We start from the raw sequence: 27,953 nt of genomic DNA, 5'->3' as shown, positions 1-27,953 counted from the left end.
GATCGATGCTTTAAACCTGTACCGTTTTACATGCTGCGCTTTTGTGGATCTCACCTTCGACTCATCCACCTAACACCCCATTTAAAAAAACCCACCCATTAACCCACCCACCGGACCTCTAGGCCATGCTCTGCTCAGGGAATGGTCGCTGATCTTTTACGGCACCACTCAGAGCATAGATCCCAACGATCCAATCTCGGTGCCCAGGCCTAGTGGTTCGGAGGCAACCACACCGAATAGCAGCAGCACCACCAGTAATCTGCATCAAGCCTATTCACCCCAGTATCCACGCATTCCGCCCAATAACTTTGGTAGCTCACCATCTGGCGGGTCCAAGTTGCCACTGGGCAAAGTGCCTCCGCCTAACAAGTCAACATATGTGACCAACAATCCGCTGCTGAATCCTGCGTCACCCAAACAGGGTTACCAACAAATCTCCGCCACATATGGAGTGATCCTGGGTAAAGCAAATGGAAAGGCTAACAATAACAGTAAGGAGAAGACTAATAACAAGGGAAACAAGGCTAATAATGGTAACAAGGGAAAATCTGGTGGATCGGGTGGTGGTAATCGCAAAGAGCAAACCACCCAAAGCTCTATTATTCAGACAAGCACCAGTAAAAATAAGTACTACCGCATTTCCCAACAACAGCAGCAAAAGAACAATAAACAGGATAGAAATGGAGTCCAAACTCAAAGGCCTAAGGCAAACTCGGGTGAGAAATCCTACGATGAGAAAAGCCGTAAAGTGGTGGGTGAGATCACGACAACCAATGGCTCCAACGGGTCCATCAAGGCAGCCAAGCAGGTGAAGGAGAGTACCACCTCCTCCTCGACCTCGAATTCCCGTATACCCAAACTATTCGAGCGCTATGAAAAGATACAGGCCATTTTCCCGGAACTCGAGCCCTATGAGAACAGTTCACCCAAGGGAAAGGCGAAGCAGGCTAAGCAGGGAAAGCAATTCGAGGTGGAGCTGTTTAGACCCACCATCGGGGGAAATAGTCGCCAGGGTAACACGAAGAAATCACCATCGGTGCCGCCGCCATCGCAAACGATGGCAACCCTTTCCATTTTGCCCATCCTGCCCGCCGGCGGAAGTAGTTTCCTTCCCGACCAGAAGATCCTTAAGAAACAGCAATTACTGATGGCCGCCGCCGGGGTCATGGCTCCCGCCCAGGTGGAGGTTGAAATGGAGGAGGTTCAGGCCACTCCTGATTACGAGGAACCAAGGGACCATCGAAAGGAGGTCAACGGACCAAATGGTAGCCAATCAATTTTCGGATCTTCATCTTTTGATTTTTATATTTCTCTTAGAGCACATTTTTAGAATATACATCTATTTAAATTACGTATTTTATGTTTTTAGCTCAACTTCTCACGGTTCAGTTATGTAATACTGCATACCCTCAACTTTTGTATAAATGTTTTGTAATTATATATTTTGAAAAATGTTTTATTCATATTCGTTGGTATATCATTATAGAACTTTACTGTCTTAGAAATAGAAAACTGGTTAACTTTTACCAAAATTATTTCTTTTCTGAATAATTATTAATTATTTATCAATTTTGTCTTAGAGTTTTAAACAAGTGTCATAGGTCAAAATAATCCTCATTTCTGAAACCTTTTTCGCTTTGTATTTTATGATTTTTCGCCTTGTAGCCGTCAATGAAAGTTTGACAACCATTGAGTTGCACTTTCTGGTTGCTTTCATCAATCAAAGTGCAACTTTAAAATGCTTTTTCGGTTGGTTGGCTATTGCACTGCCGTTGCTCCGGTTGTCAGCAAAACAATTTTTCATTTTTATCCATTTTCCCCAATGTTGATGAAAGTTTCGATTAGCTTTCGGCACTTGATCTGCGCCATATATGTTATATAGTACATACATATATCGCTCATATGGCAGATTTATTGGCCCTTCACTTGACTTGTTGTTTGTCCCGCCTGCAATCTGCAATATATCATACATTTTATAACATTTTGCGTTTGCTGCATTTGTTGTTGATTTTGTGTATAGATGTTTCGATTTTATTTGGATTATTTTTGAGCCCTTGGCCAGTCAGCAATAACTAAATGCATTTGATTTCTCTACTCTGCGTTGCAGCACAAATCACACAATGGGACATGATATTCTACGGCACCGAAACCCCCGCTCAACCCGAGGACGTGGCCAATCCCAGCCAGACGAACCAGTTCAATCTCTACGGAAACGATATGGCCCACAACGATATCGAGTACGATTCCACCGGCCAGTGGAGGAATATGCAGCAGGTGAGTCCTGATTCCTGAGTGTTCCCCCTTCCATTGTTCGCCTGTGAATTGAGGTGTGTAACAAACCTCTTGCCTGCATGAATAGCCATTAGTTACTCAGCCTGGAAGTCTTAATTCATGTATACAGTAAAGGTATACAGTGAAGGTTCGAAAATTAAAGTTGGAATAGTCTATGATTTATATTATATAAATAATCCATAATCTTTTTAGAGAGAGTGAACAAAAAATCTAACATTTTTAATAATGTGATGCAAAAAAGTCTTAAATTCTAATATTATACATTTTTATTCTTTTAAAAATAGATATTAATTATATTATACCTCTAGTTTGAATTTCTTTTTAATCTAAAACATGTAAATCTTACTTTTTTTTAAGAGTGTTTGAGTACATTTACTTTGAATACCAACTTAGGACATATTTTTTTCCACCATAATTCTCTTTGAATGTGAGTTCTGGAGCCTTCACTGTACTCATCCGCCCCGTTGTCCCTTGCGTTCTGTTTATTTCTCGGTCTTGCAGTGCCTTGTAGATGCTTTGTCGGGCAGCGAGGAGATAAGTAGTGATCAGGACCCGCATCAGAATCGCGGCTCAGCGCTGCGTGCTTGCATGTGGCTAGCTTGATTAAACCGTCAGTCGGTCGCAGTGCCTTGCAAACTGTGCTGCCTTGCAAGACCGTAGTCCTTTGGCAGGTAGCTCGTTCTAGTTTGTTTTTTTTTTGGTTTTTGTTTTTCCTCCAGCCAGCATGCCTCCATCGTTGTTAATGTACGAATTTCCCCAGCACGCGCCAATGCACAGGCCCCGAAAAGTATGCAAAGCACTCGCCCAATAGCGCTCATAAATTTGCAAATACTTAGGCATACACTGTCAGCAGTTATCTTTGGTCCTGTTCCCCTCACCCTCCCCTCTGTTACCATCGGCCAGCATCTTAATTCCACTTTTGGCAGCCGGTTTTTTGGCAGTGGGCCAAGAGTGAGGCTGCAGGGCTTCTTTCAGGGGCAGCAGGATATCGAGGGCACAGAGAAAAATATCACTAATGCTGGTTAATTAGTAAACATTTTTTTTGTGAAACCCTTTTAGAGAAAGTTTTCCTAAAAAGGTACCCGATAAAAATAACCATACCATTTTATACAGATGTCTTGTTTTTTAAAAGTAATTCTCTATCAAATTATGCTATAATATTTTATCCCATTTTTTGGAAAAGTTTTATTAAAACTACAAATATATTTCCAAAATTGAAATGCTCTTTTTCCTCTGTGCTCAGAATCAGCATTTTTCTAAACTTTGCCTATGCTTTTGCGAGCCCATGGAAGCCTGGGCTTTATTCAAGTGCACTCTTGCCCCGGGCAGGCAGCAATTTTTAACCTTTTGGCACCTATTGTGCTTTAAAAGCGTTGCTTTTTCCGCCACCGGCTGGGCAAAAAGGGATGTGCGGTAATAGAGGCGAGTGCAGTGACCTTAGTTTTTTGCGCCCCACCGCTTGGGCTGGCTGCAAAAACTTTTTGCATAACAAACACTTTTAAAGGCCCCCCCCCCCCCTCAAAAGTCCCTCGTCCTAACCATTTTCCTTCGTTACTAACACGCGACGTCATTGCATGTGAACTTAGATAGACTTGGACAGACTTTTTTGGTAGGGGCAGCTATAAATAAGGACAGACAGAGCCACATACATTTGAGTGCTTAAAATGCCAGACAGAGCGGCAACATGCAATGAACCACAACTACGGGAATCAGAATCAGACGAGGCAAAACTTTTCAGCCACTCCTCCTGACTAGCCGAAAAAAAAATCAAAAGGAATGCTTTTAGGCTTTATACAGAAGTTAGGGGCCTTTCTTTATTTACATTTTTGTTTGTATTTTCTAATAATACTTTTGTGAATAACCTCAATAGAATCGTATGAATAATTTTTGGGGAAAAGATATATTATATATATTAACAAATTTTTAAATGCGGACATTGTTATCCGTAAGCGTTATATCATTTATATTTTTCCATCTCGTTGGCGGCACTTGGTCAGCTTTATATAGTCACCTTATTATAACAGTAACTATACTTTTTTCATGTTTTCGTCACTGTTTGTTGGTTTTAATGATGAATTCTATGTTTCCTTTTTTAACTGGTTAAACAGAATAATTGTTGGACTTACCTGAATATTAAAAATATGCGTTTAAAGACTGTGTTTCCAAACTGAAAATGCCCCAACTTTGCCATCCGAACATATTATTTCCCTAACTAATCCATTATTATCCCTCTACTTTGCAGGTGGGCGAGGTGGGCATGGCCCGAGATCACAGCAACACCGCCGCGTGCCTTAAGTGGAGCGATCGCAAGTGCTTAGGTTTGTCCTTACTCTTTTTTATGATCATGCAAGTCTTCTTTCTGAACTTTAAACATGCCAACAACAACAACAACAAGAACAACATTATCAAATGCATTAGATAATTTAGCAATAAATAAAACACGAAATTGGCAACAGACAAGAAACAAAATTGAACTGTGTAAAGAACGAAAAACCGAAATGAGATGAAAAGCGAACAAAGAATTTCCATTTAAAAGTTTTGATGGCAACAGGACGAAAAAAAAGTAAAAGCTTAAATAAACAAAGCAAAAGAAAAAAATAAGTAATTTAGAGTAGGCGAGAGGAGGAAGAATCACTGCAAGTCCAAAAAAATATACATACTATAAATTTTGTAGTTAAATTTAAATCTAAGTCTAGTTTTACACACCGACACACACAAGCAACACAAACACACACGCACACGTATTAGTAGGCGTGGCAGGGCAAAAAAAAAAGCAAAGGTTGTTCTTCCTTTTTTGTCGAGAAGTGGGACGCACAAAGCAAATATTTGTATTATTTTTAGTCGAAATGCAATTATACGCAGCTATATACAAAAACCGTATCCTAAATATATATCTATATTATACACATTATGTTTAAGAATTTAGTTGAAATTTATTTGTACGATTTGTTTTTGATTGTTTTCGTTTAGATTGTTTGTGTTTGTTTTAAGCCCGTTTAGTTTGATTTGTTTTTCCCATGTTTTTCCAAATGTTTGCTCCCTACATGTACACAGGAAAAAATTAAGATCACTTTTGACTTGAGACTTCCAGCATCTATTAATAATTTCTATGTTTTCATGCCATTTTATTCCTTTTACTTATTTAAATTAATATGGTTTTTTATTGATTAACAGCTGGTTTTGAATAATTAATTCTATACAATGTTTCTAACAACATTTGCATATGTTTTTCCTGTGTAACGATCTGTATGTATATATGTGTACATGAAAACTAAATGCATTATTTCAGATATTGCCAAGCCAGCCAAGTAGTCGCGCCACAGTTTGAAAGGCACTGTACGCAAGTTTATGCTTTTCACCTTTCTTTGCCTATAATTTGAGTCCGCTTCTTGACTTTTGATTTTGTATAAGAAATATTGTGTTTAATGTCATGCAGCCAAAACAAAAAAAGGAATGTTAAACAAACACAACAACCACTGCAGTTTAGAGTTCATAGTAAAAGACTGTTTCTTAAAATTAAAACTAAAAATCTTGGACAAGCGTAAATTAAAAAGGGTCAATGGAGTTAAAAAAAAATGCGAAAAAGAAAAACCAAATCTAAGTATGTAATGGAAATATTTCTAGAGTTAAGGCGCTAAGCAAAGCAAACCAATTTTGTATCAAAAATTAAACGAAAACAAACAGCCAGAATAAGGTTTGGAAAATGAACGCGAACAAGTAAATAGTAACCTAAGGTGTAGGGGTAAAGCATAGCGTAATAAATGAAAAGTAGGCAGCAACCACTAAACAAATAAATCGTAATTATATTTAACAATTTATACAAAAGTTCCTGCAGTTTTCAACAAAGTTGCAACATGAATCTAAACCATAAAAACACAAAATTATTACCGATTTACACGGAATTACCCGTTTATTTTGACCATAATGCTAAAACACACACACACACACAACATATCCTTGTTACAAATATGTTGCTTACTTAAATCTTTAATATAAAAACAAACACAAATCAAAAAGCAAATTGAGTGCAATAATTATTATTAATTCTGTATTAAGGAGCAGCAAAAAACTTAACAAGGTTTTCGTTTCTTATCAAACCGATAAACAAAAACATATCATTTAATATTTTTTTAATTTCGGAACTTAGTACAAACTATTAGTTTACTTATACGAAATCCTATCGAAATTTTCTTATCTCCTTTTGTGATTTAGACTTCTATCCTATTGGTTTTCGACTTTAGATAAATATGTTCCCAATATCTATGCATTTTCGTTGTATGAATAATCATATCGTAACTGCACAATAAACAATACAAATATAAATGTTAATTTAATAAACAAGTTAATAGCGAGATGTAAAGGAGGAGCATCTTTTTGTTGTTGTTGTAATTAGCAAACACGCTCACACACATATTTAGCCAGGGCATAAGATATAAACAAACTAAAGCTAGCATTTCTCTATCTCTCTGCATTGACAAGCAATCGAAAATAGTTGAATTAACCCCTAATTCCTCAGTATATACTATACGCACTAGCAGCGAACAAACAGAAAATATTAACCAAGCCAATACACAAACACTCACAACAAGTATTTACCAAAAAACTTTGGCAAGTACCAAGATAACTTATGTTGAACAAATTTCCAAGTGAGTTTCGTTAAGAAAACACAACAAAATTCTGCTCCGTTTCCACGTATTCTGTTGTTCTCCAACGCACACGCAGTTTTGGTACTTATTTATCTTCAAGAACCAGAATACACAGGAAACTGAACTCTGAAAAGCATAATTACTCAATCAAGTAATTAGCGAAAAAGCCAAATTAATATTTAAGCTTATACTAAATGAACCGTTCAGAAGTGAAAAACCAAAAAAATAAGAAAATGAAATAAAAAATAAACTTAAACTGGTACTAGGGCATGGGGTAGAAACTAGCAATTAAATATATTAACTTTAAAGCGAAATGAAATTGTAAAATAACATTGGAACAAAACACTAAATTAATGCTTGCGATTAATGGAAGGAAACGAAATGAAATTAAACTTTTTTAAATGTAAAGAAAACAAAACAGAAATTAAACACTTAAATTAGTGAAACAACCTCGTAGGTATGATGGAAATTGAGAATGCCGCAATTCGAAACTCAATACAATTTTTTATGTATGTTTGTGTATATATCTATAAATATAATATCTATATGAGTAATAAATAAATGCATTGAAACCGTAAAAAACAAAAAAAAACAGTTGTTGAACCAATTTATTTTCGACAAAAAATTCAAAGCAGCCTGCGAAATATGCTCAAAAAATATATTTGCTCTATATGAGATGAGAGAAGAGGCTCTCCACCGTATTTTACCCATACTTTCTCCGACTGCAGTTCAGAGTTCACAAATTCCCATTGAGGTTTTGAGATTGCAGACAAGGTGAGTGTGGTTCCATCCTAACTATTGTTTCGTTCTTCTTTTTTTGGTTCAAAAGGAAAAGTTTAATTTCCCCGCACTGTTGTGTGACATTAACCACTTTCTAATTCGTTTATTTCGTTACGTTCGTTACCTTTTTAACACAATAAACAACCTACATTCTCATGTCCATGCTTAGTGTTTTTTCGGTGGTGGAGGTACAGTGAATACACCTATGTTGCCATTTTCAATCGCACACTGCTTTTATGATTTATTTTCTGTTCTTCTTGAGCATGTTTTTCCGGCTGAGCTTGCTTTGAATTTTTTGTTGCCAATAAATCTGTTTGCAATACTAAGTTCGCTTTTAAAAGTTTCTCTATAAAATATTAACAATGTACTGTACAATATATATACTTGTTAAGGTCACAATTTTGTGAAACCATTTATAATTAATGTTATGATATTATATTTGTTCTACAGTATTTTGTTTTAAACTAGCGAAATGTATAAAGATAGCGAGAGTAAATCATTTAAACAAGGATGTTTCACATTGTTGCTTTTACGTTTACATTTAATATTATTTTTTTGGTAAGCTCTCAATACGCACAAAAAACATTGCTCATTTTGATTTTGTTTAAGTTTTACTAAGCTTTTAAAAACTTCTTTCTAACCGACTTATTTCCAAACTTTCTTTTTCCGCTAAAACTGTCGCTGAGGTAAATCACTTCCTAGCCAACCTGGGTTATAAATAAATATTATAATTACATTTTCTCTAACCTTTCACAGAGTGCAACGATACCGCTTATATGTACGAGGATCTGTGCTATGATGTCTGCCCCGTGCACACCTATCCAATTGATAAATTTGAAGTGGATGAGGAAGATCTAGACGACGATGTGAGCAGGGGTCCTGTGAATCCCTACAGCAGTCCCACCACCGATCATCCCTCAGTGGTGTCCAACAGCATAGACGACAAGCAGGATCCTCTGCAGGCGGAGGATCGTCGTCGTCGTCGTCGAAGTCGCACTTTCATCACCGAATCTCCCCTCACCCCGCTGGTGGAGACACCTGCTCGGATCTGTGCCGTGTGTGACCGGAGCTGCTTGGCCTGCCATGGACCTCTGGTCTCTCAGTGCAGCACTTGCTCCCCGGGCAGCCAACTCCGGAAGATCTCAAACGAGACCTTCTGTTATGCCTATGTGGTTCGCAGCACGGGATTGGCCAGTGTGGTGGAAATATCTGAAATGGGTGATCGCAGTACCCAGCAATACATGACTGGCACCACTGTGCTTCTTCTGGTTTCGGTGGTCTTCACCCTCATGGGCGTGGCAGTTGCTGGAGGCATCGTCTATCATCGGAGGGCAATGGCCCGGTCCAACGAACTCTACTCCCGAGTATCTCTGATGGCCGGCGACGAAAGTGACTCTGATAACGAAGACGAACTATTTAGGGCACATTTCCTGGGGAAAAAAAATGATGTCATCGAATATCGCGATGAAGCGCCCAGCGAAAAGATCTCCGAAAAAGAAGAGATCAGTCATTTAGTGCCCTAGATAAAAAAAATTTAATTATTAGTTACGTCAAGCATTTAGCCACCATAACCACCAGAAATATTATATAAATCCTAAGCAACGGACAATCACATGTTTGATTTAAATTTTGTTAAACTCGACGGCATTATAGCTCCTTGATTTCAAGCCAAAATAGATTAAAAGTATTACAAAATCAAAAAAAAGCGGACAAAAAAAGAAAATCAAAACTAATTATATGTAATATTTATGCCTTAATAAAAATATTATTATTTAACTTAAAATGTTTAATGATTGAGTGTTAGAAAAGTACAAGAAACGATGAGTCACCAAAATTTTAGATGACATATTTGACAATGGCAATGTGATTTAACAACAAATGTTTACACCTACTTGAAATATCTAAGTAATCGATGCGATGTAGGCAATCAATACTTGAGAAATTCTCAAATTGTTTATGTAAAGATAAGAAACTCTTGAAAGTGATTTTTGAAATTCTCCGATAGCTGTTGAATCCGTCCTTGACTTTCATAGAACCCTTGTTGAGATAGACTTATTTTGTTGTCCGATGTAGGTGAACTGCAATCTCAGCGCCAACAGCAATCAATTAGCTAATGGAAATTATAGAAAGCCAGGTTGGACCCTGGCAGGGCTTATCAGCCGGGTTATCGAGGGGCTGTCTAAAGTGTTCTCCCCAGGTGAGCAATTTGTTGACAACACTCAAGAGCTTTATTTGTATAATATGCTGACCATAGTTCTTTAGAATTTCCTCGATTTCCTTATCGCGTCTATATTAGGAGCATACACTGGCACCTACCCATCAGTCGTGTTTTGTGAAACGGACGAAAATGAGACTACTTTTACTATCCCTGCTGTTGGCATCCTGCTGCCTCTGGGAGGCGGTCAACAGTTGTGCGAGTATCGAGCAGCGCTACAAGTTTCCCAACAGCAATATCTACGTGCGACTGAGGCGAGGTGATAAGTTGCAGTACGAGCTGATGAAGGGTGAAAAATCCCTGCAAACTGTGACCTTTGACAACTTTGAGAGCAGCGCCAATTTGGTGGAGACCAGCAGCGGTGGCTACCAGCTCACCGATGGCACGACCACAGTGGACTTCACTCTGGTTAAAAGTGGCGTGGTCTCCGGCACAGGCAGTGATATCACCCATGTGAAAGTATCCAGAGATCAGGTTCTACAGGGCAGCCAACCCAGGGATTGTTTCCCCCTGAACACGGGATCGACTCACTGGTTCAGTGGTCCCGAGCAGAAGCAGCACTACTGGCCTGTGGAGCGACAAAGGCACAGCAATTATTCCTACCTCCCCAAGGAACTGGATAATTTTGGTGTGGGAGAGCGATATTGGCTGAATGGTGATGGAGTTTTCCTGTATGTGGAGAGCAACACTCCGCTTTTTATCGATCAGAATACAGCAGACTATCCGGATCAGTTGTGTCTGAGTGCCACCAGTGAACTGCCCTATGATCCTCGCGTTACCTCTGCCAAGTTCGTATACCACGTGGCTGTGGCCAAGGATGCCAAGGCGGCTCATAAATATGCCGTGAAAACGTTCCACGGACAACCCACAGGTTATCCCGATGAGCGTATGGTCAGGCACCCCGTGTGGTCCACTTGGGCTCTGTACAAAGCCGAAGTGACCGACGAAGTGGTTCGGGACTTTGCCAAGCAGATCCTGGACAATGGTTTTAATAACAGCCAGCTGGAAATCGATGATGATTGGGAGGATTGCTATGGAGCCTTGACCTTCAGGAAGAACAAGTTCCCCGATAGCAAAACCTTGACCGACGACCTCAAGGCTTTGGGTTTCCGTGTGACCCTCTGGATTCATCCCTTCATTAACAACAACTGCACTGCCATTTACGAGGAGGCCAAGGCGCTGGGTTATTTGGTGCTCGATCACGAGGGCAGCTCCGATACACAGTGGTGGAACAGTAAGCCCAAGGATGCGGCCATTCTGGATTTCACCAAAACCGCGGTTCAGGAGTGGTTCACCAAACGTTTGAAGCGTCTGCAAGATGAGGATGGCATCGATAGCTTCAAGTTCGATGCCGGAGAGACCAGTTGGCTACCTAGTGATCCAGTGCTGCAGTCCAGCAGTTCCATGGTGACTCCCCTGCAGGCGGTGGGAGATTACGTGCGAACTGTGGCTGCTTTCGGTGACATGGTGGAAGTGCGATCGGCCCAGAACACCCAGGATCAGCCCATCTTCGTGCGCATCGTGGACAAGGACTCCGAGTGGGGTTGGAACAATGGATTGCTCACGCTGATCTCTTCGATGCTGCAAATGAACCTCAATGGGTATCCCTTCGTCCTGCCCGACATGATTGGTGGTAATGGCTACTATGAGAAGCCACCAAACAAGGAGCTCTTCCTGCGCTGGCTTCAGGCCAATGTCTTCATGCCCGCCCTGCAGTTCTCCTTCGTGCCGTGGAACTTTGACGACGAGGCCATCGCGATCAGCAAGAACTTCACTGACCTCCATGCCAGCTACACGCCTTACATCATGAAGCTCTTCAAACGCGCCGTGGATTCTGGGGAGCCTGTGAATGCTCCGCTCTGGTGGATCGCCCCCACTGATGAGGTGGCGCAATCTATCTATGACGGTAATTCCCTTACTATAGTTACAACTTTTACAATTTTGGTTAACGTAATCATATTCTCTACTAATAACCGCAGAGTTCCTTTTGGGCGATGATATTATCGCTGCTCCCATCGTAACTGAGGGCGCCACCAAGCGAGATATTTACCTGCCAGAGGGCGAGTGGAAGGATGGTAATAGCGAACAGGTATACAACGGACCCACATGGGTCATGGACTACGCCGCTCCCCTGGACACTCTGCCCTACTTTGTGCGCGTGGGATTCCAACTGGAGTAGATCATAGTTTAATCTTTAAAATACGTATATTTTTCTAAAAAAAAAAGCCGAACAAAACTCAATAAAGTAAACGAAATACAAAAGTGGCACAGTTAATTTGGTAAAATCTAGGAAAATATCTTCTCCGTATCGTGTCTTTAAAATTCGTTGGTCGGCACTGGCTTTTTGTTTGGAGGTGAAAAGTCGCCCGATCCTGACAACGAGCTGAAGGGATATTTTGAAGACACACAATGCTTGCGAAACTGTCCGTACTCCCTCTCGAATTCCATGGCGTCCTTGGTCAGAACTTTTCGCAGGTCAATGGGCCTGCAATACAAATTAATTTTAAATGTTTGGAAATAAAATGTAGAATCAAAAAGATGGACATACTCGATTTTAATGCTGCTGTGAACCCTCTCCAAATTCCTTTCGTACATAGCCAATTTGAGGGCGTGCACTCGCTTGAGGGATCTTCGCCACCGCTTCCTGTAGAGCTCCTTTTCACTGGCTAGTTTATTATATCGGAAACTCTGGGTCCTTAGTTCCCCAAGAACCTCCTTGAGATCTCCATCGTCTGAGCCCTGGGCCTTAAGGTCTCCAATCTGCTGCTCCATGGCCGCGATGCGGACCTTAAGTTCCGTCCTCTCGGTGTAAAGCTGAAGATTCTCCTGCCGCAGCTCTCCACTCCGATTCTCAAAAAGCCTAACCTGCGCCTCCATCTCCGTTTTCAACAGGGCTATGTGCTCCTCCAGCTCTTTAAACTTTGCCTCATAGTCAACGCTCGGCACATTTGTTCTATTGCTAATAAAAGTTACATCCAGATTCGCCTCCTCCTTGTTTAGTTGATGTACTCTGGTCTCTTGGTGCTCCATCTCCTCCAACTGTTTTTTATAGTGCAACTCCTTGCGCGCTAACTCCTGCTCAAAAATGTAAATTTGTTGCCTTCGCCACGACTTGACCCGCTGACCTATTGCATCGATTGCTTTTAAAGGCTGTTGAACGCTAAAATCATCTTCAGAGGTGGTTAAATTCTTGAGCTCTTTTCGAGAACTTAATACTTTTTTAGTTCTCGGACATTCTTCAACGAATTGGATGTCACACGCAGTTTTTGCCTTTTTCCGAACTATTTTCTTAGGCTGGGTATGAACCACTTCTAGTGTAGGATTATTGATTGCCGTTTGTTCAATGCTCTCAGAGATAACCGATGACTTTTTCCTGATTATCTTTTTTTTCACTGGCTTAACCGATTCCTCTTCCAGAGTTTCGTAATCATAGAGCACAGGATCTTTATCTTCTAATATAACCGACGACTTTTTCCTGATTATCTTTTTTTTCACTGGCTTAACTGATTCCTCTTCCAGAGTTTCGTAATCATAGAGCATTGGATCTTTATCTTCCAATATAACCGATGACTTTTTCTTAATTACCTTTTTTTTCACTGGCTTAACTGATTCCTCTTCCAGAGTTTCGTAATCGTGGACCACATGATCTTCATTGTCTAATATAACCGATGACTTTTTTCTGATTATCTTTTTTTTCACTGGCTTAACTGATTCCTCTTCCAGAGTTTCGTAATCATTGACAGGGTCTTCATGTATTAAAGTCTTCTTACGTTTGTTCTTTTCAATGATTCGTACATCCCGTTGTTCAATATATGGATTCATCATCTCTGCAGTGTTCACATTACTTTCCGACATTGAGATAAATTCTTGGGAGCTGGTAGATGCCACGTCAAGTGTGGTTTTCTTCTTTTTATTAACACGATCGGTTCTTCTGCCTTCCGACTGAGGAATACATTCGATAGAGGTTCTAAAGTCCACCTGGTTTTCCTGATCCTCTTCTACCAGAGCCCTCATCCTTGTCCCAACACGATCTCTCTTTGCAGCAGTTCTTATGTTACTCTCAGACATAGAGATATACTCCTCGGAGGTCCTGAAGTCCATCTGCTCAAGGTGATCCTTGCCAGACGAAACTCTCAACTTTTTCTTCATCACTTTAGATTGAGCAAAGGTAACACGTAAATCCCGGTGTTCCGTTTCTGAAGAAATATTTTCCGCTGATATTGAATTGCCTTCCGACAGAGAGATATAATCCTCGGAGCCCTCAAGCTCCACCTGATGGTTCGGATTATCAACAAGATCCCTTTCACTATAAGTAATTTCCTCCACATAAGAGCTTTCACAATCAATGCTTTTGACTTTGGCTTTTCCAAGTTTCTTTTTTGCTTTAGGAGGCTTTGCCAGGCCGAGCGCCAGTTGATCCTCGTAAAGGACCTCGTCGAGCTCGGCACGGCAAGTCTCCTGTAGAAACTTTTCAGTTTCACCCAAAGCATGCGTCTGCGCCTTATTAACCTCTACCCAACGGGCACGAAGGTTTAGATCACCCCTAGATGTTTTGGGTCTCCTGGTTCCCTGCGTACTTGTGGACGTCTCTTCAAAGTCTTCCAATTCCTCAGGAGGCATTAATTGAGATTTTGTTTTACCTTTGCTTCGGACATTAAGTACACTTATGTCAGTTTCTAAATCTGTGTCCATGCAATCTATTGCTTTCACAGTCCTGGGGGCTTTTGAGTTCTTTCTTAACTTATCCCTGGCGGAATTTGGTTTTTCAGGAAGGTCATAACCATAACTTAAGTTCTCTTCACTCCTTTCGAAGCTATCCTCTAAAATGTTATGGTTTCTTAATTTAGAAAGATTTTCCTGGGTTAAAGGAACTTTGTGGAGTTCAGGTTTTGGTTCCGTTTTCAATTTTGTTTTGTTCACTTTATCCTTGGAGAAGAGTTTACTGAGAGGTTTCGGTATGACCTCATCGGTTATATTTAGATTACTTTCACTTCCCTCTACTTCAATGTCTACCTTTTTGGTTTTTTTTATTTTACGATCCATTGACATTTGTAAAGATTCAGCTTGACCTGCCTTTTTCATTTGCCTCCGCAGGGACTCCAATTCAGCTTCCTTGGCTTGTCTCTTTTCTTCCAGCTCAAACAAGTCTAGGGAAGACAGTTCTTCAAAATTCTCGGAGTCCATTTCCTCAACAATCGGACTGGGATTCGTTGGTGGTTTCATTTTAAATTGGGAAGACTCCCTAATTGACCCTTTCGATCCGTGGGAAGTAATCTTGGGTTTGCTTGGCAGAGGAGATTCCTCTGCCGTTGATTTCATTGTAGGCCTCCTCTGATCATTGATTTCTTCTTCGACTACTTTTGAAAACTTTATACTAGTGGATTCAGCATTGGATTCATCTGACAGGTGTTCATTTTCCTTAGATTTCAATACTGTTGCCTCTTCATTTTCATTTAAATTTAAACCCTCACGAACTACCGACGCGGAAAATCTCTGGCCCAGATACTGCTCATCTTCGCTCTCCAGATTGGCATCCTTACTATTAAATCGAGTGGACTTTTTCCGCCTAATCTGAGTTTTTGGTAGATCCGCCGGTCCATCGGAGTCGTGCATATCCTCCGGTGGCGAAGATTTGTAGGATCCTTCCGAGGCTGACAGCTCGGCACCCACATTCAAACTATCCACTGAAGCAGTTTTTAGTGACAGTGATGTTTCTGCGGTATTTTTACGATCCTTTGGCTCTCTGATAACCCCGCTCGCAACCGAAGGCGTTGGTTCAGGTTCCTCCTGACCCTGGCGTGAGAATATCGTCTTGACATCCACACTAAAAGTGTACTCCATTAGAGGAGGTTTGGGTTCCCTACCACTGTCCGTCCTGCCAAATCGGTTAAACGAAAAGGAGCCGTTGTAAGTGTACTTTTGCTTGTCGGAGAAGTAGTTGTCCGGAGGCAGCAGATTGGTAAAGTCCATGCGATAGTTGGCTGTGGAATAATGAGGATACTTATTACATAATTCCGAATTTATCGTCAAACTTGATGCTCACCTATTGCGGTTCCATTCATGTACATGTTGATGGGCAGATAGAAGATCCGCTGGAAGTAGAGCCGCATGCTGCGCAAGGATGTCTTAAAGCGCAGCCCGAGGACATCGTTGAGGATATAGGAATCAGACTCGTTTAGCTTCAGCTCGATGTTGGTTACATTTCCCACGAAGTCGAACACCAGGATCACCGAGCCGGGGTCCCTACCCTGGTTGACTGACTTGACCAGCCGGGACACATTCTTCAGTTGCTTCAGTTGCAGCACCACCTCGATGATGTCGCAGTCGACCAGCGGATCATTGCCCACCTGCAGCAGGCCCAGTTGCACCAACGACTGTACGTATACGTTGGCCTGGAATAATCGGTTAAATTAGAAAAGGATTAGATCAGAAAATATTTAACTCACCTGGGACTGGAGCATGCTGGCAGTTATCGAGTGTCCGGGCGACTGCATTGGCGGTGTAGGAGGCGATTTCACCTGATGGAATGTATTAACACTATTGATTACATGAATAAGGTATAAAGCAGACCACTTACTTCGGTGAACTGCATGAGGTGGTCAAAGTCCTTGGTGTGCAGAATGGACTTCTTGATGATGGCCAGCATGAGCAGGACCTCCGGCTTCTGGGAACGGAACTCGCTGCTGATACAGATGAGCTTGTGCCAGAGCATCTTTAGATGGGGTGAATTCTGGCTGCCGCTAGTGCTGAGCACTGGAAGTCCTCGTATTGGCAGGAGCAGGCTTCCGACGGTCTTCCGATCCGGCCCGCCTCCACGGCAGGCATAGAAGGTCAACTTGACAGGACGATGATCTGTCTTGATGCGCTTGATCCCCGCCATGTCGCACTCCCAGATGCAGTTGCTGTTGAAGATGATCTTTTCGGTCGACTGGGTACCCTCCACTTCGAAGTCCACGGTGTTCAGAGCGGCGTTCATCACGATTTGCTCCCTTTCGGTGGCATCGCGGCCCACGAAATTGATCGCTGTATAAGGAAAAAACAAGTATTATCAAAATTAAGTAAATTATGATTTATTAATTTTTTCAACTCACCCTCGACTACGTGAAGCAGTACGCAATAGACCTGATCGGAATCTTTGGAGCTGGCACTCACACCATCGCTGGCCGCTACCGAACGAGACCCTTTATAACGATTGACCATCTCTGTGTACGGGGATCAGACGTCGGCGAGACTTGACAATTTTCGATTTGGGAAGTGTTAAACCTTGAAATTAAATTTTAACGTGGGTATTCGCGAGTTCATGCATCTGATTTCCGACTCGATCCTCCTTTTCTGTTGATACCTCTGGTTGTTCGTTGTTTTATATGTGGCTGTTCACTGTCAACGGATAGGACAAAGCCACTTGGATCGGTTGTCAAGGTGACGCCGGACGATTAATATCGAAAATGGAAAGCAGGTGGTACTATCGCAAATGAAACAACCCCTGAGAGCTTGTTTAAATAATATTCTTTTTTTTTATGAGCATTTAATGGTTATTAAAATAGGTCTCAACCCTTTAAGGACATACATAATGAACGGAATGTATAAATTTATTAAAACCCGTTGGACATTTAAAATTAAATTTGTTAATACCTTGGCATTCTTACATTTTAAATTGTAATTAGCCCTCCGAGTTAATGTCAGCTTATTAATAAAGACTACCTTAAAAGGAATCTATTGAAGAAAACTCAGCTTTACAATAAAGGGAATCCTTTTATTCCTTATCTATTATACAGTAAACTGCTCCAAAACCGTGCGTCTCGTAGGCTCCCCCGATTCCTGTCCCTCCTCGAAGTGGCTCTGTTGCATGCGATGGTTCTTCAGGGCGGTTCCCTGGATAAAACGCTCCCCGCAGATTCCGCACTGGTAAGGCCGCTCGCCTGTGTGCCGGCGGATGTGGAGGGTCAGGTCGTTGGACTGCGTGAAGCTCTTATCGCAGTAGGTGCACTTGTAGGGCCGCTCTCCGCTGTGGATTCGCATGTGCTGCTGCAGTTTGTACGAGCGGGCAAATCCCTTCTGGCATACGGTGCACACATGTGGACGTTCGCCGGTGTGCGTCCGACGATGGCACTGGAGGTCAGAGGATCGGGGAAAGGCCATTGTGCAATAATCGCATTTAAAAGGCTTCTCCCCCGTATGGCGTCGCATATGGATGATCAGGTTGGAGGAGGAGCTGACCGCCTTGCCACAAAAGGCACACAGGAACCGTTTTGGTTCCTTAGGAGATGTGGATCTATTCGAGACCTTTACTTTGTTAGAATCCTTTCCTTCTGGTCCATGGAACTTCTTCAAGTGCGCTGTGAGTCGATCCTTGCGATTGTATTTCCTTGTACAAAGACCACACTGGAATACCTGGCTCTCGGCTTTTGGTTCATCACCAGACGCCTCCTTAGATTCATCAAGCTCTTGATAATCTAACTTTTCATGCTGCAACTCCATATGATGCAATAGGTTAGATTCCCACATGAACTTGTAGCCACATCGGGTGCATGTGAACTGCTTTTCCCGGTTCTCACACTGCGTCTTTTTATGGTGAGAAATTATTTCGGGGCAGACGCTTTTGAAGATGCACCTGTCACAGCCATCAGGGATCTTCTCCATCCGGTGCATGGCCTGCTGGTGTTGATAGAGCTCGAATTTCCGCGAACACCTCAGTTGGCACATACCGCATGTGTAAAAATCAGGAACACCAGGTGGTTTAAAATGTGTTCTAGCTCCATCATCATCAGTCTCCGAGTCATCCAAATCCAACTCGTAACCCATCTGGTTGGTAATCGAGTAGTTCTGAGGTGAGGAGAAGTCGTGGTGGCTACCTGCAGGCATGGTTTCCAGATGCAAACGCAGGGCCGAGATGGTGGGAAAGCTCACACTGCATACGCGACACTCCACGTTTTTCCGACCTCCAGGATTCACGTAGGCATCCAGAATGGCCTCTGCATAAGGCAACTGGCTTACACTTATCCCATGACGCGCGATATGCTGTAGGAGATTGGCCTTGCGATAGAAGCGACGTGCACACCAACGGCACCGGAAGATGGTTGATTCCTGGCCGTGCATTAATGTATGACGCGTGAGATCCTTCTGCATCTTGAAGCTGCGCGGGCACTTTTCGCACTGCAGACCACCATCCACTTGAGGAGCATCATCTGGGATTGGAATTTCGACATGCTGATGGAACAGGCTTATGTGGAGCTTAAGGTTCTCTTTCCAACGGAAACGAAGCGGGCACTTGCGACACTGAAATATCTTCTGCGCATTGTGACAGAGGGTTCTGGAATGACGATCTAGCAAAGATTCGTTAACAAATCTAGTTTGGCAAAGGGAGCATACAAGAAAGGCGTCCTCCCACTTGTGCTCCGCCAGCTGGTGGGCATACAACTGATGCTTTCTTCTCACAACCGCGTTGCAGAGATTACAGGCATAGTTTTGTGCTGCTTGAAGCTCCTCTTGCTCAGACTCAGTATCAGTTTCACTGCTATCGAGATTTAGTTCTAGGCCAGCCTCATTTGTGATAGAAATAAATCTATCCAATTCGAATTCTTTTTGCACATCAGTCATAATCCGTTCGGCAAGATCGTTTCTTTCTAAGACAGTTTCCAGTTCTGGGTAAAAAGCTCTCGAGGCACTAAGAATATCTCTATCTTCGGAAAAATGTAATCCATATTGATGAGACCTCATGTGAGTCCTCAGATCACTGATCTTTGAGTGACGTGAGAGGCAGATCATGCACTGAATCTGCTTGCAACCATGGGGACGACTAAGCCGGGAGAGCGCCAGGCCTTGGACAACGTGGGGGACGGAACGATGCTCCTTTATTTGAACTGGTTCTCCCGCATGCACTTTAAGGTGAGATTTAAGGCCATCCTTGCGATGGAACCTGCGGTGACAATGTGGACAGTCAAACTGAGCAGCGGATTGAGGTTGATGCAGTCGCTTGTGACGGTTGAGATCTTTGTGCCAGATGAATACCTATAAATGAAAAATAAGACGGTTAAGAAGATTATAATAAGTGGTAAAAGATGGCCCTTACCTTTTCGCATTCGTCACACTGCAACTTGGTGGCCCCTTGTTCGTCATCTTCCTTTTTGCTATGGTGAGTCTTTAGATGTCTCTCATAGTTGGACTGCCACACGAATCGGATATTGCAACTCTGGCAGTGAAAACGAGAGTGTTTCTTGGCGCAACGGTGCCTTCGATGCTGTTGCAGAAGAGCTTTGCTGACGAACCGAGCTTCACAATTCTCGCAGGGACAGGGAAGATCACTGATCCCATCGGCATGCGCAGTCTTTTGGTGCTGCATCAGAGCCGTGAGTGTACTCGCCACCTCTCCGCATAGAAGACAAGTGTATGTCTTGGTCTCCTCTTCGCTCTGCTCTGTTTCGGAATCAAAAAGGTCCAGCTCTTGTCCACTTTCAGTGCAGATGTTGTAATAGCGATCAAAGTCCTGGACCTCGAAATCCTCAGCTATACGAGCAGCCAGATCCGAGGTAGTGCAGTCCAGTCCATTAGGATAAAACGAGAGAAAGAAGGAGGAATTGAATTCCGAACTAATGCCATTTAAGTCATGTTGGTGAGTGATAAGGTGACCACGAAGTTGCGCCAAACTGGGTAGCGCAGCATCGCACAAGGAGCACATTATCTTCTTGGGTACAGTCTTATCCTCGAGGCGATGGGAACACGCGTGGTTTTGCAGGTTTTCCGGCCACATAAACTTTCCGGGACATTTACGGCAGCGATAGCGCTTTAATTTGCTGTGGCATTGGGTGCTCAAGTGTTCGTTGTAGAGTGTTAGGCACAGGAAACCAACCTTGCAGGAACTGCAGCGCTGCCAAGGAAGCGATGAAGCGGATTCAGAGTGCTCCTCCAGTGTGTGTTTCATCAAGCGATGTTTGCGAGTGAAGAACAGATTGCACACAAAGCAATGATATTTGGACTCTTTGCTTTCACACTCTTCATCGGAATCACTGAGTCCCAACTCATAACCGTGGAAATTCACGATACAGGCAAACTTCTCTGAGTGCCCTTCGGCTATATCAGCGCAGATATGCCGCTTGATAGCGTCCAGGTCGCACGGAAAGCCGGGAAAATGCTCCCTAACCACATCGCTATCCTTTCTCAAATTGGCTAAGCTCTCCACGTCCACATGTGTCTTGATGTGAAGCCGAAGCTCTTCCATCCGATGGCAACTCAATCCACACAATTTGCATTCGATTTTCTTTAACCTGCCGGAACTGTATAGACGCTCAGCAAATCGCCATTCTTTTCCTGATTGGAGAGCCTTCCACTTGGCCTCGCGCTTCTTGTGACAGCGAAGGTGGAACATGTACTTGTCCTTCCGCAGGAATCCCTTGCCACAGGTATCGCACACGAACGAGGCCTGCTCGAAGTGGATCCTGGCATGGCGCTGCATGTCACGATACCAGGAGAAAGTCTTCCCACAGACCTCACAGGCGTGGCGGCCATCGGCGGTCTTGGATTGGCTCTTCCCTGGACCGGGCGGTCGTCCACGCCGCCGCTTGACGGGCGTCGTTTCAGGTTCAGATGGTTTAACACTGGGTGGAAAAAGGACGTTAGGTTTACCATTCAACTTGAAGATGACAAAAACTTGACTTACTCCTCATCTTCGCTTTCCACTGCCAGCTTGACTTTTCGAGAACTTCGACGCAGATGATAGGTCTTCTTGTCCACCTCATCTCTATAGGGAAATTCAGTATTATTAGAGTTTGGATTACAAACTGAAGGACACCTACCCATCACTCTCTGCGTCAGGGAAGTCCTCCTCGCTGGCACTTTCCGGCTGCCATTTGATGTCCATAGCCGCCGAGTCCACATCCACCTCACACTTGTTGCCCTCCTCATCGAGGTTCACCTCGGTCTTTATGTTCTGCTCCTCGGGAATGTCGATGGGCATTTCATCCAGACATTCCCTAAAACGAGCCAGCAGCTCTCCATTGACCCGTTTGGCCTGCTCCACGAAAGCGTGGGCATTCTCCAATCTCGTCCAGCAATCAGTGCACAGATGCTGCGGCAAATTATCATCCGAGCTCTCCAGCTGGGTCTGGAGATGGGATAAGGTTAGTAAATCATTATCATCTGGTTATAGCCACTCACATCCATTTGCGTGAGTTCCTGGAGCACATCATAGTAACTTTTGGAGGCGTCTCTGTCCAGGCAGGTGGACAAGGGCAGCAATTGGCCGTTTTGCAGCGCACAGGTGCGACAAATGTCCGGGGGAAGCATTTCTCTATATTACCGGCAATAAACTCACTTTACACATCATAGTTTTATTAAATAACAAATAATAACTTGCAAAAATCAAGGAAATGCAACAAGAGCCTTTTTAGTATGACCGTTGCTCGCGAACAGCTGAGGTCGACTTTAAAACCGCCTTTTGCAACACTTACCAATCAGCTGTTATTTTCAGTTGACAAATCAGAAACTTTTTGCTGTTAAGGTCTTAAGCAAAACCTTAAATAAATGTGTTAAAAGATGACGCGGACTTGCAGAATATGTGGCGGCGACGACGGTCGATACTGGATTGAGACGCCCGTGGAGAAGTACGCAGAGAAGACCTTCGGGCAGCTGCTGGTCGAGCTAACGCGCATCGAGGTGGGTCAATTGTCCTTTTGTCATGCAATTGCCGCCCGCATTGATATTAATTAGCCTTAAACGATCCTAATAGGTGGCCATGGCCGAGTCGGAGAAGTTCCCGCAGTGGCTGTGCAGTGGATGCGCCGACAAGCTGGAGAGTGCCTACGACTTTGTGCTGCAGGCGCGCCAAACGCACGAGCTTTGGGTGCAGAAACTGGGGGACTCTGTGGACGGAGACGATGAAATAAAGGGCACCGAGGCCTTGGAGTGCCTCCGCGAGACACCGATCCACCTGTTCGAAATAGAGGGCGTGACCATCAAGACCGAGGAACTGGATGCTACGCATCAAGTGCCCAAGGCTGATCCTCTTGTGCGTACGCGCTTCGTCAAGCGGAGCATCGTGCACTTCAGTGACTCGGATGACGACCAGGACGATGTGCCACTGCGCCAGCGCAAGATTACCTCCTCGCTCTGCTCCTCTGAGCCGGCGAAGCAGAATGTGTGCGAGCTGTGCAACAAGGCCTTCAGATATGTCACCAATCTGTATCGCCACAAGCAGAGGGATCATGGCGTTCTTGGAAAGAACGGGGAAGAGTAAGCTAGCTAGTCCTATTTGAAGTTGTTTGTTAAAGTGCTTACTTTATGTTTGCTTACTTTAGCTATGAAGACGACTACTACAAGTGCGACCAGTGCGACAAGACCTACAAGTACGTGATGGCGCTGGTAAAGCACAAGCACAGCGAACATGGAGCCAGTCTCCTGCCCTCCAAGACGTCCAGGCGAAAGTTACCCGGAAGGCCATCGACATTGCCCGAGGATGCCAGTCCATCTAGTCCAGCCTCCACCTCTGGAACCTCCACACATCGCAGCAGAACCAACACCGACACCCTTGTGCACAGCATCATCAAGGCAGTGGAGTAAGATTATTGTAATTACTCATTATGCGGGTTTATCCTAGCCGGAAATCCTTTGTATTGCTTAATATGTGCGCCATTTACTTTTTACCCGCATGTTTCCTAGACCTCACTTAACGATTTAATTAATCTCTTGTCCAGACTGTCTGATGAGGATGGCAACAGCAGCGGGGACAACTACTACAAGTGCGATCAATGCAGCAAATCCTACAAGTACATTGTCAGTTTAATCAAGCACAAGCACAAGGAGCACTCTGACAAACAGTCCGACAAGCAGTCGGATTCCGAGGACGATCAGCCACTGGCCTCCACATCGGCCTCGGCAGTTGCATCACCCCCTAAGCCTTCGAGGATCAACCGAAGAGTCGATGGCTTTGACTACCACCGCTGCGAGCCGAATGGCGCCAAGGAAATCAAATGCATGATCTGCTTACGCCGGTTTACCAAACTGCGGGAGCTGAGGGATCACCTGCAGGCCCATCCCACTGATTTCGGCTTCGAGGCGCATGGCGAGCCTATTGAGCGGATTGCGGAAGGATTTTTCAAGACTGCCGTGGAGTCCACTGCGGAGGGTTTGAAGCGGCGGATCTTTCGGGATCTTAGGATGGGTGTCTATGGGCGCTACTACTCCATCACAAATCAAGCGCGCTACGAGATGACCCTGGACAGCTCAGATACCGACAGTGACGGCGATGGCGAGTCGGATGTTGTCATTCGACGAAGCTATTCCTGCGAGCTGTGCGACTCTCCGGAGGCTAGGTGGCCGCGCAAGTACCTGTTGCACCAGCACCACCGCAACGAGCACACCTGGCTGGACGCGCCGTATGTCTGCCAGCGCTGCGACTCGCGGTTTCTCAGTGCTCAACTGCTGGAGCACCACACCAGCCAGCTGTGCCAAAACACTCTGAAGCGCTTTATGTGCGACAAGTGCCCCCAGCGATTCTTTTGGCGCCGGAATCTCCGCGCCCATCTCGTCGAGCACAAGAGCAAGGTGAGGAGCTGTACATATCAAAGGATAATTAGAAGTTGTCGTTCCCAAAGGACCTATTAGCATTTAATCATTTTAATTTTCTTTGTTCATTGTTTATTTTTACTGTTTTTACACCAGACAATATAAATTAAATTAGATTTCCACAAAATCTCTAGCAAAATCTAGACCACGAATTCATCTTTTTATTTATTTGATCTTTTTTAAGGGGAAGCATAATTTAAAATTTTAAAATCAAAATAGAAAACGTTTTAATTTTCTTTTATCCATTTCAGCAAGAGACCTACCCATGCGACCAATGCTCCCGGAGCTTCCAGGACAAGAGTGCAGTTACGAAACACAAACTGATGATGCATCGGGATAGCAGCATGCAGCTCATCCCCTGCCGCTGGTGCACTCGCACTTTCTACCGACCTGCCCTGTTGTACAAGCACTTGCAAAGGCACGGCTTCACTGGTCAGGATCTTCCTTTGGCTGAAACCCTGCTGGCGGATGCGTCAAAACCGGCTGGACCGAAGAGCATCCAGTGCAAAATGTGTGACATCCAGTTCATCAGCGTGGCTGACTTGCGCAGGCACATATCGATGCAGGGCCACAGCGATCAGCCATCGGCCTACATGATTAGCACTGCAACAGGTTTTGAGCTCCTGCTGGAGGATACGGATGAAAGTGATGAGGAAAGCACGGGCAGATCGTACACCTGCGACCTTTGTGATCTGAACTTCAGGCGACGACGGGAAATGAGCGAGCACCAGTATTCGCTTCACAGCTTCGACAAACTACCACATTCCTGCGAGCATTGCATTTTTAAGACTGTGGATAAGGTAAGATTGTAATTCTTATTTTATAGTTTAATAGAATGATTTCTTAATTCGTTTAATTTGATTTACGTTCAGCACATGCTAAATCAACACCTTCGCACTCAGTGTATGAACACGGAGAAGAAGTTCGTCTGCTCGCGGTGTGGCTACAAGTTCATGTGGAAGGAGAATCTGACCCAGCACCTAGCCACCCAGCATCCCAAGCAACCCACCGTTCCAGAGCAGCAGCCTTCGCTGAGAAGGAAGCGTCGGTTCCGCTACCAGTGTCCCCATTGCTGGCGCTCCTTTGTCGTGCAGCCTAGCCTGGATAAGCACATCCGGGACATGCATGTGGCCAAAAAGAATCCAGGAAAGAAGTATCTCTGCTCGCTGTGCGGCCTGGAGTCGCTGACGCCCAATAAACTGAACATTCATATGCGGCGCCACATGGGCGAGAAGCCCTTCAAGTGCGATCTCTGTGACATGCGCTTTACGGTCCACTACGAACTGAAGGTTCACCGCCGGAAACACACCGGTGAAAGACCCTACCAGTGCACCTTTTGCTCCAAGGACTTTGCACGACCGGACAAATTAAGGAGGCACGTCTTTATTCATAATGTCAAATCATAGGGTAATAATTTTAAAGCTAATTGATAATTGACTCAATAAAGCCTAATGTAGAAAGATTCCAAAGGTTATATTAATTTATGAGTCTGATGCAAGATCATAACATACGTATGTATATAAGACCCAACATTTTGCAAAATCATCCTACTTTGGTGATAAATAATTCAAATTGTCTCATAAGTGCAATATCCTCTCTTAAAAGTTGAGCGTGTGCAAAATAAAGAATGACGTCAGACCTTTAAAAGAGAATCATACGGAGCTTTTATTCAGAGAAATATCTTTGGGTCTACTTGTATGCATCTATTTGTATCTTGTATCTACTTGGAAGGCATTGGTATCAGACGCTAGTGCATCTAGACAAAGTGAATATAATGACAGACCAAGCAACTCCGAAGTGGGTTAACAAAGAGCTATTCCATGGCTTGTTAGAACAGAATAATAAAAACTTCAAGGCGATACTAAAATTCGTTCCCACATCGGCGATTAGTAAAGGGGAGAATTATTTGACGATCGTGCTACGTATTCAAATTGAAATGCAGCTGAACGGTGAGTAAGAATGCCAAAATTGTCTTCTTAAATAACTTACGATAAGATTCAGATGATAGCACCGAAGATATCAGCTATATACTGAAGATTCCCTTGGTTCCGGAAGGTGAGGAAAACGATTTTAAGGATATGTTCGATGCCGAACTAGACATGTACGATCATCTGATCCCAGAACTGGAAGACCTGTATGCCGAAAACACTTCAATCTCACCGAAATTCAAGCCTGTGCATTTGAAGTTTCCAGGAAATTCGGTGAAAAGCGATTACATTCTATTGGAGGACCTGCGAAAAAGGGGATACAGGAATGCCGACAGAACTCAGGGCTTGGAACAATTTGAAGTGGAGGCAGCACTCAAGAAGTTGGCCCAGTGGCATGCGGCCTCTGCGAAAAGAGTCGTTGAACTGGGGGAGTACGAGAAGGGTATTCGCGAGAGCTACTTCACGGCCGAGCACCAGAAACTGCTGGATGAATTTAACATTAATTTCTGTATGCCTTTCTTGGAGTGCATGCAGAAATATAATCTGGAACCAGGACAGCTGGTCTTAATAGTGAGTTACCAAAACATATTTATAACGTTAATCATAATAACCTTTTTAACATTTCAGAGCGACTACACATCACATTTGACGGATTTAAATATAGAGTTTGGCAAAAACGATCCTATGGAGTTGAGTGTGCTAAACCATGGCGATTTTTGGTGCAACAATTTTATGTTCAAATATAAGGATAACTCTGAGGTAGAGGATGTTTGCTTTATCGATTTTCAACTGCCTAAATTTGGTAACCAAATGATTGTCCGGAAAGGAAACTATTTTATAACCATATTCATATTTAGGCACACCCGCCCAGGATCTATTTTGCATGCTGATGACGTCTCCCAAATTTTCGATAAAGTTGGATAAGTTTGATCACTTCATAGAGTATTATCACCAGCAGCTTGTCGATCATCTAAGTCTGCTCAACTACAATCGGAATGCGCCCACACTAGCTCAATTTCACACCCATCTGTACAGATACAGTCTCTGGGGTAAGAACCTCTATCCGAAGCGTTTATCAGTGTGATTCTAAATGCAAGACTCTCGTAATTTCAGCTTTTATTTGCGCTCAGCGCATGCTGCCTATAGTGCTGCTCCCGCCCGATGTCGATTCAAATATTGGCAATGTTATGGGAAACTCGGAGGAGGCGATAGCATTCAAGCGTAAGATGTTTCTCCTGCCGGATTACGTGGATCAGATAAAAGTCATATTACCTTGGCTTATAAACCGGGGTTATATAAGATAAACAGAATGCAATGATAAACAAGTGCTCAAAAAGTAATAAAACTATTATAATAAATAATCAAATAATCACAAATCTGAAAAATGTAAATAATAAAGGGCTATAAATACATTTTGTAATATTAGTAATTTGTACAAAATATATATTGTAATTTTATTAATACGTATTATTATTATAAAAATTAAAATAATTGATTGTAAAACATTTGCATATATGATAATGGCTTCTGTGAGGC

At 43.3% G+C, this 27,953-nt stretch overlaps 6 protein-coding genes across 13 annotated transcripts in view; 4 read left to right on the top strand and 2 right to left on the bottom strand.

Annotated features, from left to right (window-relative positions):
• The window catches only part of LOC119550036 (furin-like protease 1), a 141,945-nt gene extending 132,444 nt beyond the window's left edge, over nt 1-9,501 (top strand). For 6 of the 7 annotated variants that reach the window (XM_037858504.1, XM_037858521.1, XM_037858476.1 and 3 more), the window contains 4 exons: nt 123-1,265; nt 2,108-2,274; nt 4,535-4,610; nt 8,475-9,501. In XM_037858504.1, coding sequence (XP_037714432.1) covers nt 123-1,265; nt 2,108-2,274; nt 4,535-4,610; nt 8,475-9,241 — 2,153 coding nt within the window. In that variant the 3' untranslated portion in view covers nt 9,242-9,501. The remainder of the gene's footprint in view (nt 1-122; nt 1,266-2,107; nt 2,275-4,534; nt 4,611-8,474) is intronic. The other variant, XM_037858529.1, reaches the window with a different exon arrangement.
• Nucleotides 9,502-10,032: 531 nt separating this feature from the next.
• Nucleotides 10,033-12,188, top strand: LOC119550092 (myogenesis-regulating glycosidase). The gene is made up of 2 exons (XM_037858575.1): nt 10,033-11,839; nt 11,913-12,188. The coding sequence occupies exons 1-2, from the start codon at nt 10,066-10,068 to the stop codon at nt 12,110-12,112; spliced, it is 1,974 nt and encodes a 657-aa protein (XP_037714503.1). The 5' UTR covers nt 10,033-10,065; the 3' UTR covers nt 12,113-12,188.
• A 35-nt stretch (nt 12,189-12,223) lies between these two features.
• On the bottom strand, nt 12,224-17,307 carry LOC119550031 (nucleoprotein TPR). Its single transcript, XM_037858463.1, has 6 exons — nt 17,025-17,307; nt 16,511-16,956; nt 16,380-16,451; nt 15,977-16,325; nt 12,482-15,914; nt 12,224-12,418 (listed from the first exon to the last, which is right to left on the bottom strand). Exons 1-6 carry the CDS (start codon nt 17,131-17,133, stop codon nt 12,250-12,252), a joined length of 4,578 nt encoding a protein of 1,525 aa, XP_037714391.1. The 5' UTR covers nt 17,134-17,307; the 3' UTR covers nt 12,224-12,249.
• Nucleotides 17,308-17,456: 149 nt separating this feature from the next.
• LOC119551114 (zinc finger protein 845) lies at nt 17,457-22,323 on the bottom strand. The gene is made up of 5 exons (XM_037860299.1): nt 22,084-22,323; nt 21,723-22,030; nt 21,587-21,667; nt 20,003-21,524; nt 17,457-19,941 (listed from the first exon to the last, which is right to left on the bottom strand). The coding sequence occupies exons 1-5, from the start codon at nt 22,210-22,212 to the stop codon at nt 17,701-17,703; spliced, it is 4,281 nt and encodes a 1,426-aa protein (XP_037716227.1). The 5' UTR covers nt 22,213-22,323; the 3' UTR covers nt 17,457-17,700.
• A 61-nt stretch (nt 22,324-22,384) lies between these two features.
• LOC119551123 (zinc finger protein 271) lies at nt 22,385-26,107 on the top strand. The gene is made up of 6 exons (XM_037860310.1): nt 22,385-22,581; nt 22,655-23,157; nt 23,223-23,480; nt 23,619-24,468; nt 24,741-25,289; nt 25,362-26,107. The coding sequence occupies exons 1-6, from the start codon at nt 22,462-22,464 to the stop codon at nt 25,893-25,895; spliced, it is 2,814 nt and encodes a 937-aa protein (XP_037716238.1). The 5' UTR covers nt 22,385-22,461; the 3' UTR covers nt 25,896-26,107.
• Nucleotides 26,108-26,218: 111 nt separating this feature from the next.
• Nucleotides 26,219-27,874, top strand: LOC119555942. Of its 2 annotated transcripts, none has more exons than XM_037867659.1 (5): nt 26,219-26,438; nt 26,491-26,987; nt 27,045-27,219; nt 27,275-27,466; nt 27,531-27,874. In XM_037867659.1, the coding sequence occupies exons 1-5, from the start codon at nt 26,264-26,266 to the stop codon at nt 27,719-27,721; spliced, it is 1,230 nt and encodes a 409-aa protein (XP_037723587.1). In that variant the 5' UTR covers nt 26,219-26,263; the 3' UTR covers nt 27,722-27,874. The 2 variants fall into 2 exon arrangements, with proteins under 2 accessions (XP_037723587.1, XP_037723578.1); XM_037867650.1 differs by having other exon boundaries at nt 26,485-26,987.
• Nucleotides 27,875-27,953: the final 79 nt, after the last annotated feature.

The sequence above is a fragment of the Drosophila subpulchrella genome, chromosome 3R (genome assembly GCF_014743375.2).
Source record: "Drosophila subpulchrella strain 33 F10 #4 breed RU33 chromosome 3R, RU_Dsub_v1.1 Primary Assembly, whole genome shotgun sequence".
NCBI classification, from domain to species: domain Eukaryota; kingdom Metazoa; phylum Arthropoda; class Insecta; order Diptera; family Drosophilidae; genus Drosophila; species Drosophila subpulchrella.
Note: the sequence above shows the minus strand (reverse complement) of the source record. Positions and strands in the feature narration are given on the sequence as shown.

Coding starts and splice junctions, on each gene's coding strand:
- LOC119550092 (XM_037858575.1), top strand. CDS start 10,066: ATGAGACTACTTTTACTATCCCTGCTGTTGGCATCCTGCTGCCTCTGG. Junction 11,840..11,912: donor GGCGCAATCTATCTATGACG/GTAATTCCCTTA, acceptor TAATAACCGCAG/AGTTCCTTTTGGGCGATGAT.
- LOC119550031 (XM_037858463.1), bottom strand. CDS start 17,133: ATGGTCAATCGTTATAAAGGGTCTCGTTCGGTAGCGGCCAGCGATGGT. Junction 16,957..17,024: donor ACTGCTTCACGTAGTCGAGG/GTGAGTTGAAAA, acceptor TTCCTTATACAG/CGATCAATTTCGTGGGCCGC. Junction 15,915..15,976: donor CATGAATGGAACCGCAATAG/GTGAGCATCAAG, acceptor ATTATTCCACAG/CCAACTATCGCATGGACTTT.
- LOC119551114 (XM_037860299.1), bottom strand. CDS start 22,212: ATGCTTCCCCCGGACATTTGTCGCACCTGTGCGCTGCAAAACGGCCAA. Junction 21,668..21,722: donor CCTGACGCAGAGAGTGATGG/GTAGGTGTCCTT, acceptor ATTTCCCTATAG/AGATGAGGTGGACAAGAAGA. Junction 19,942..20,002: donor AGTGTGACGAATGCGAAAAG/GTAAGGGCCATC, acceptor TTTCATTTATAG/GTATTCATCTGGCACAAAGA.
- LOC119551123 (XM_037860310.1), top strand. CDS start 22,462: ATGACGCGGACTTGCAGAATATGTGGCGGCGACGACGGTCGATACTGG. Junction 22,582..22,654: donor TCGAGCTAACGCGCATCGAG/GTGGGTCAATTG, acceptor CGATCCTAATAG/GTGGCCATGGCCGAGTCGGA. Junction 23,481..23,618: donor AGCATCATCAAGGCAGTGGA/GTAAGATTATTG, acceptor TCTCTTGTCCAG/ACTGTCTGATGAGGATGGCA.
- LOC119555942 (XM_037867650.1), top strand. CDS start 26,264: ATGACAGACCAAGCAACTCCGAAGTGGGTTAACAAAGAGCTATTCCAT. Junction 26,988..27,044: donor CAGGACAGCTGGTCTTAATA/GTGAGTTACCAA, acceptor TTAACATTTCAG/AGCGACTACACATCACATTT. Junction 27,220..27,274: donor TTTTCAACTGCCTAAATTTG/GTAACCAAATGA, acceptor ATTCATATTTAG/GCACACCCGCCCAGGATCTA.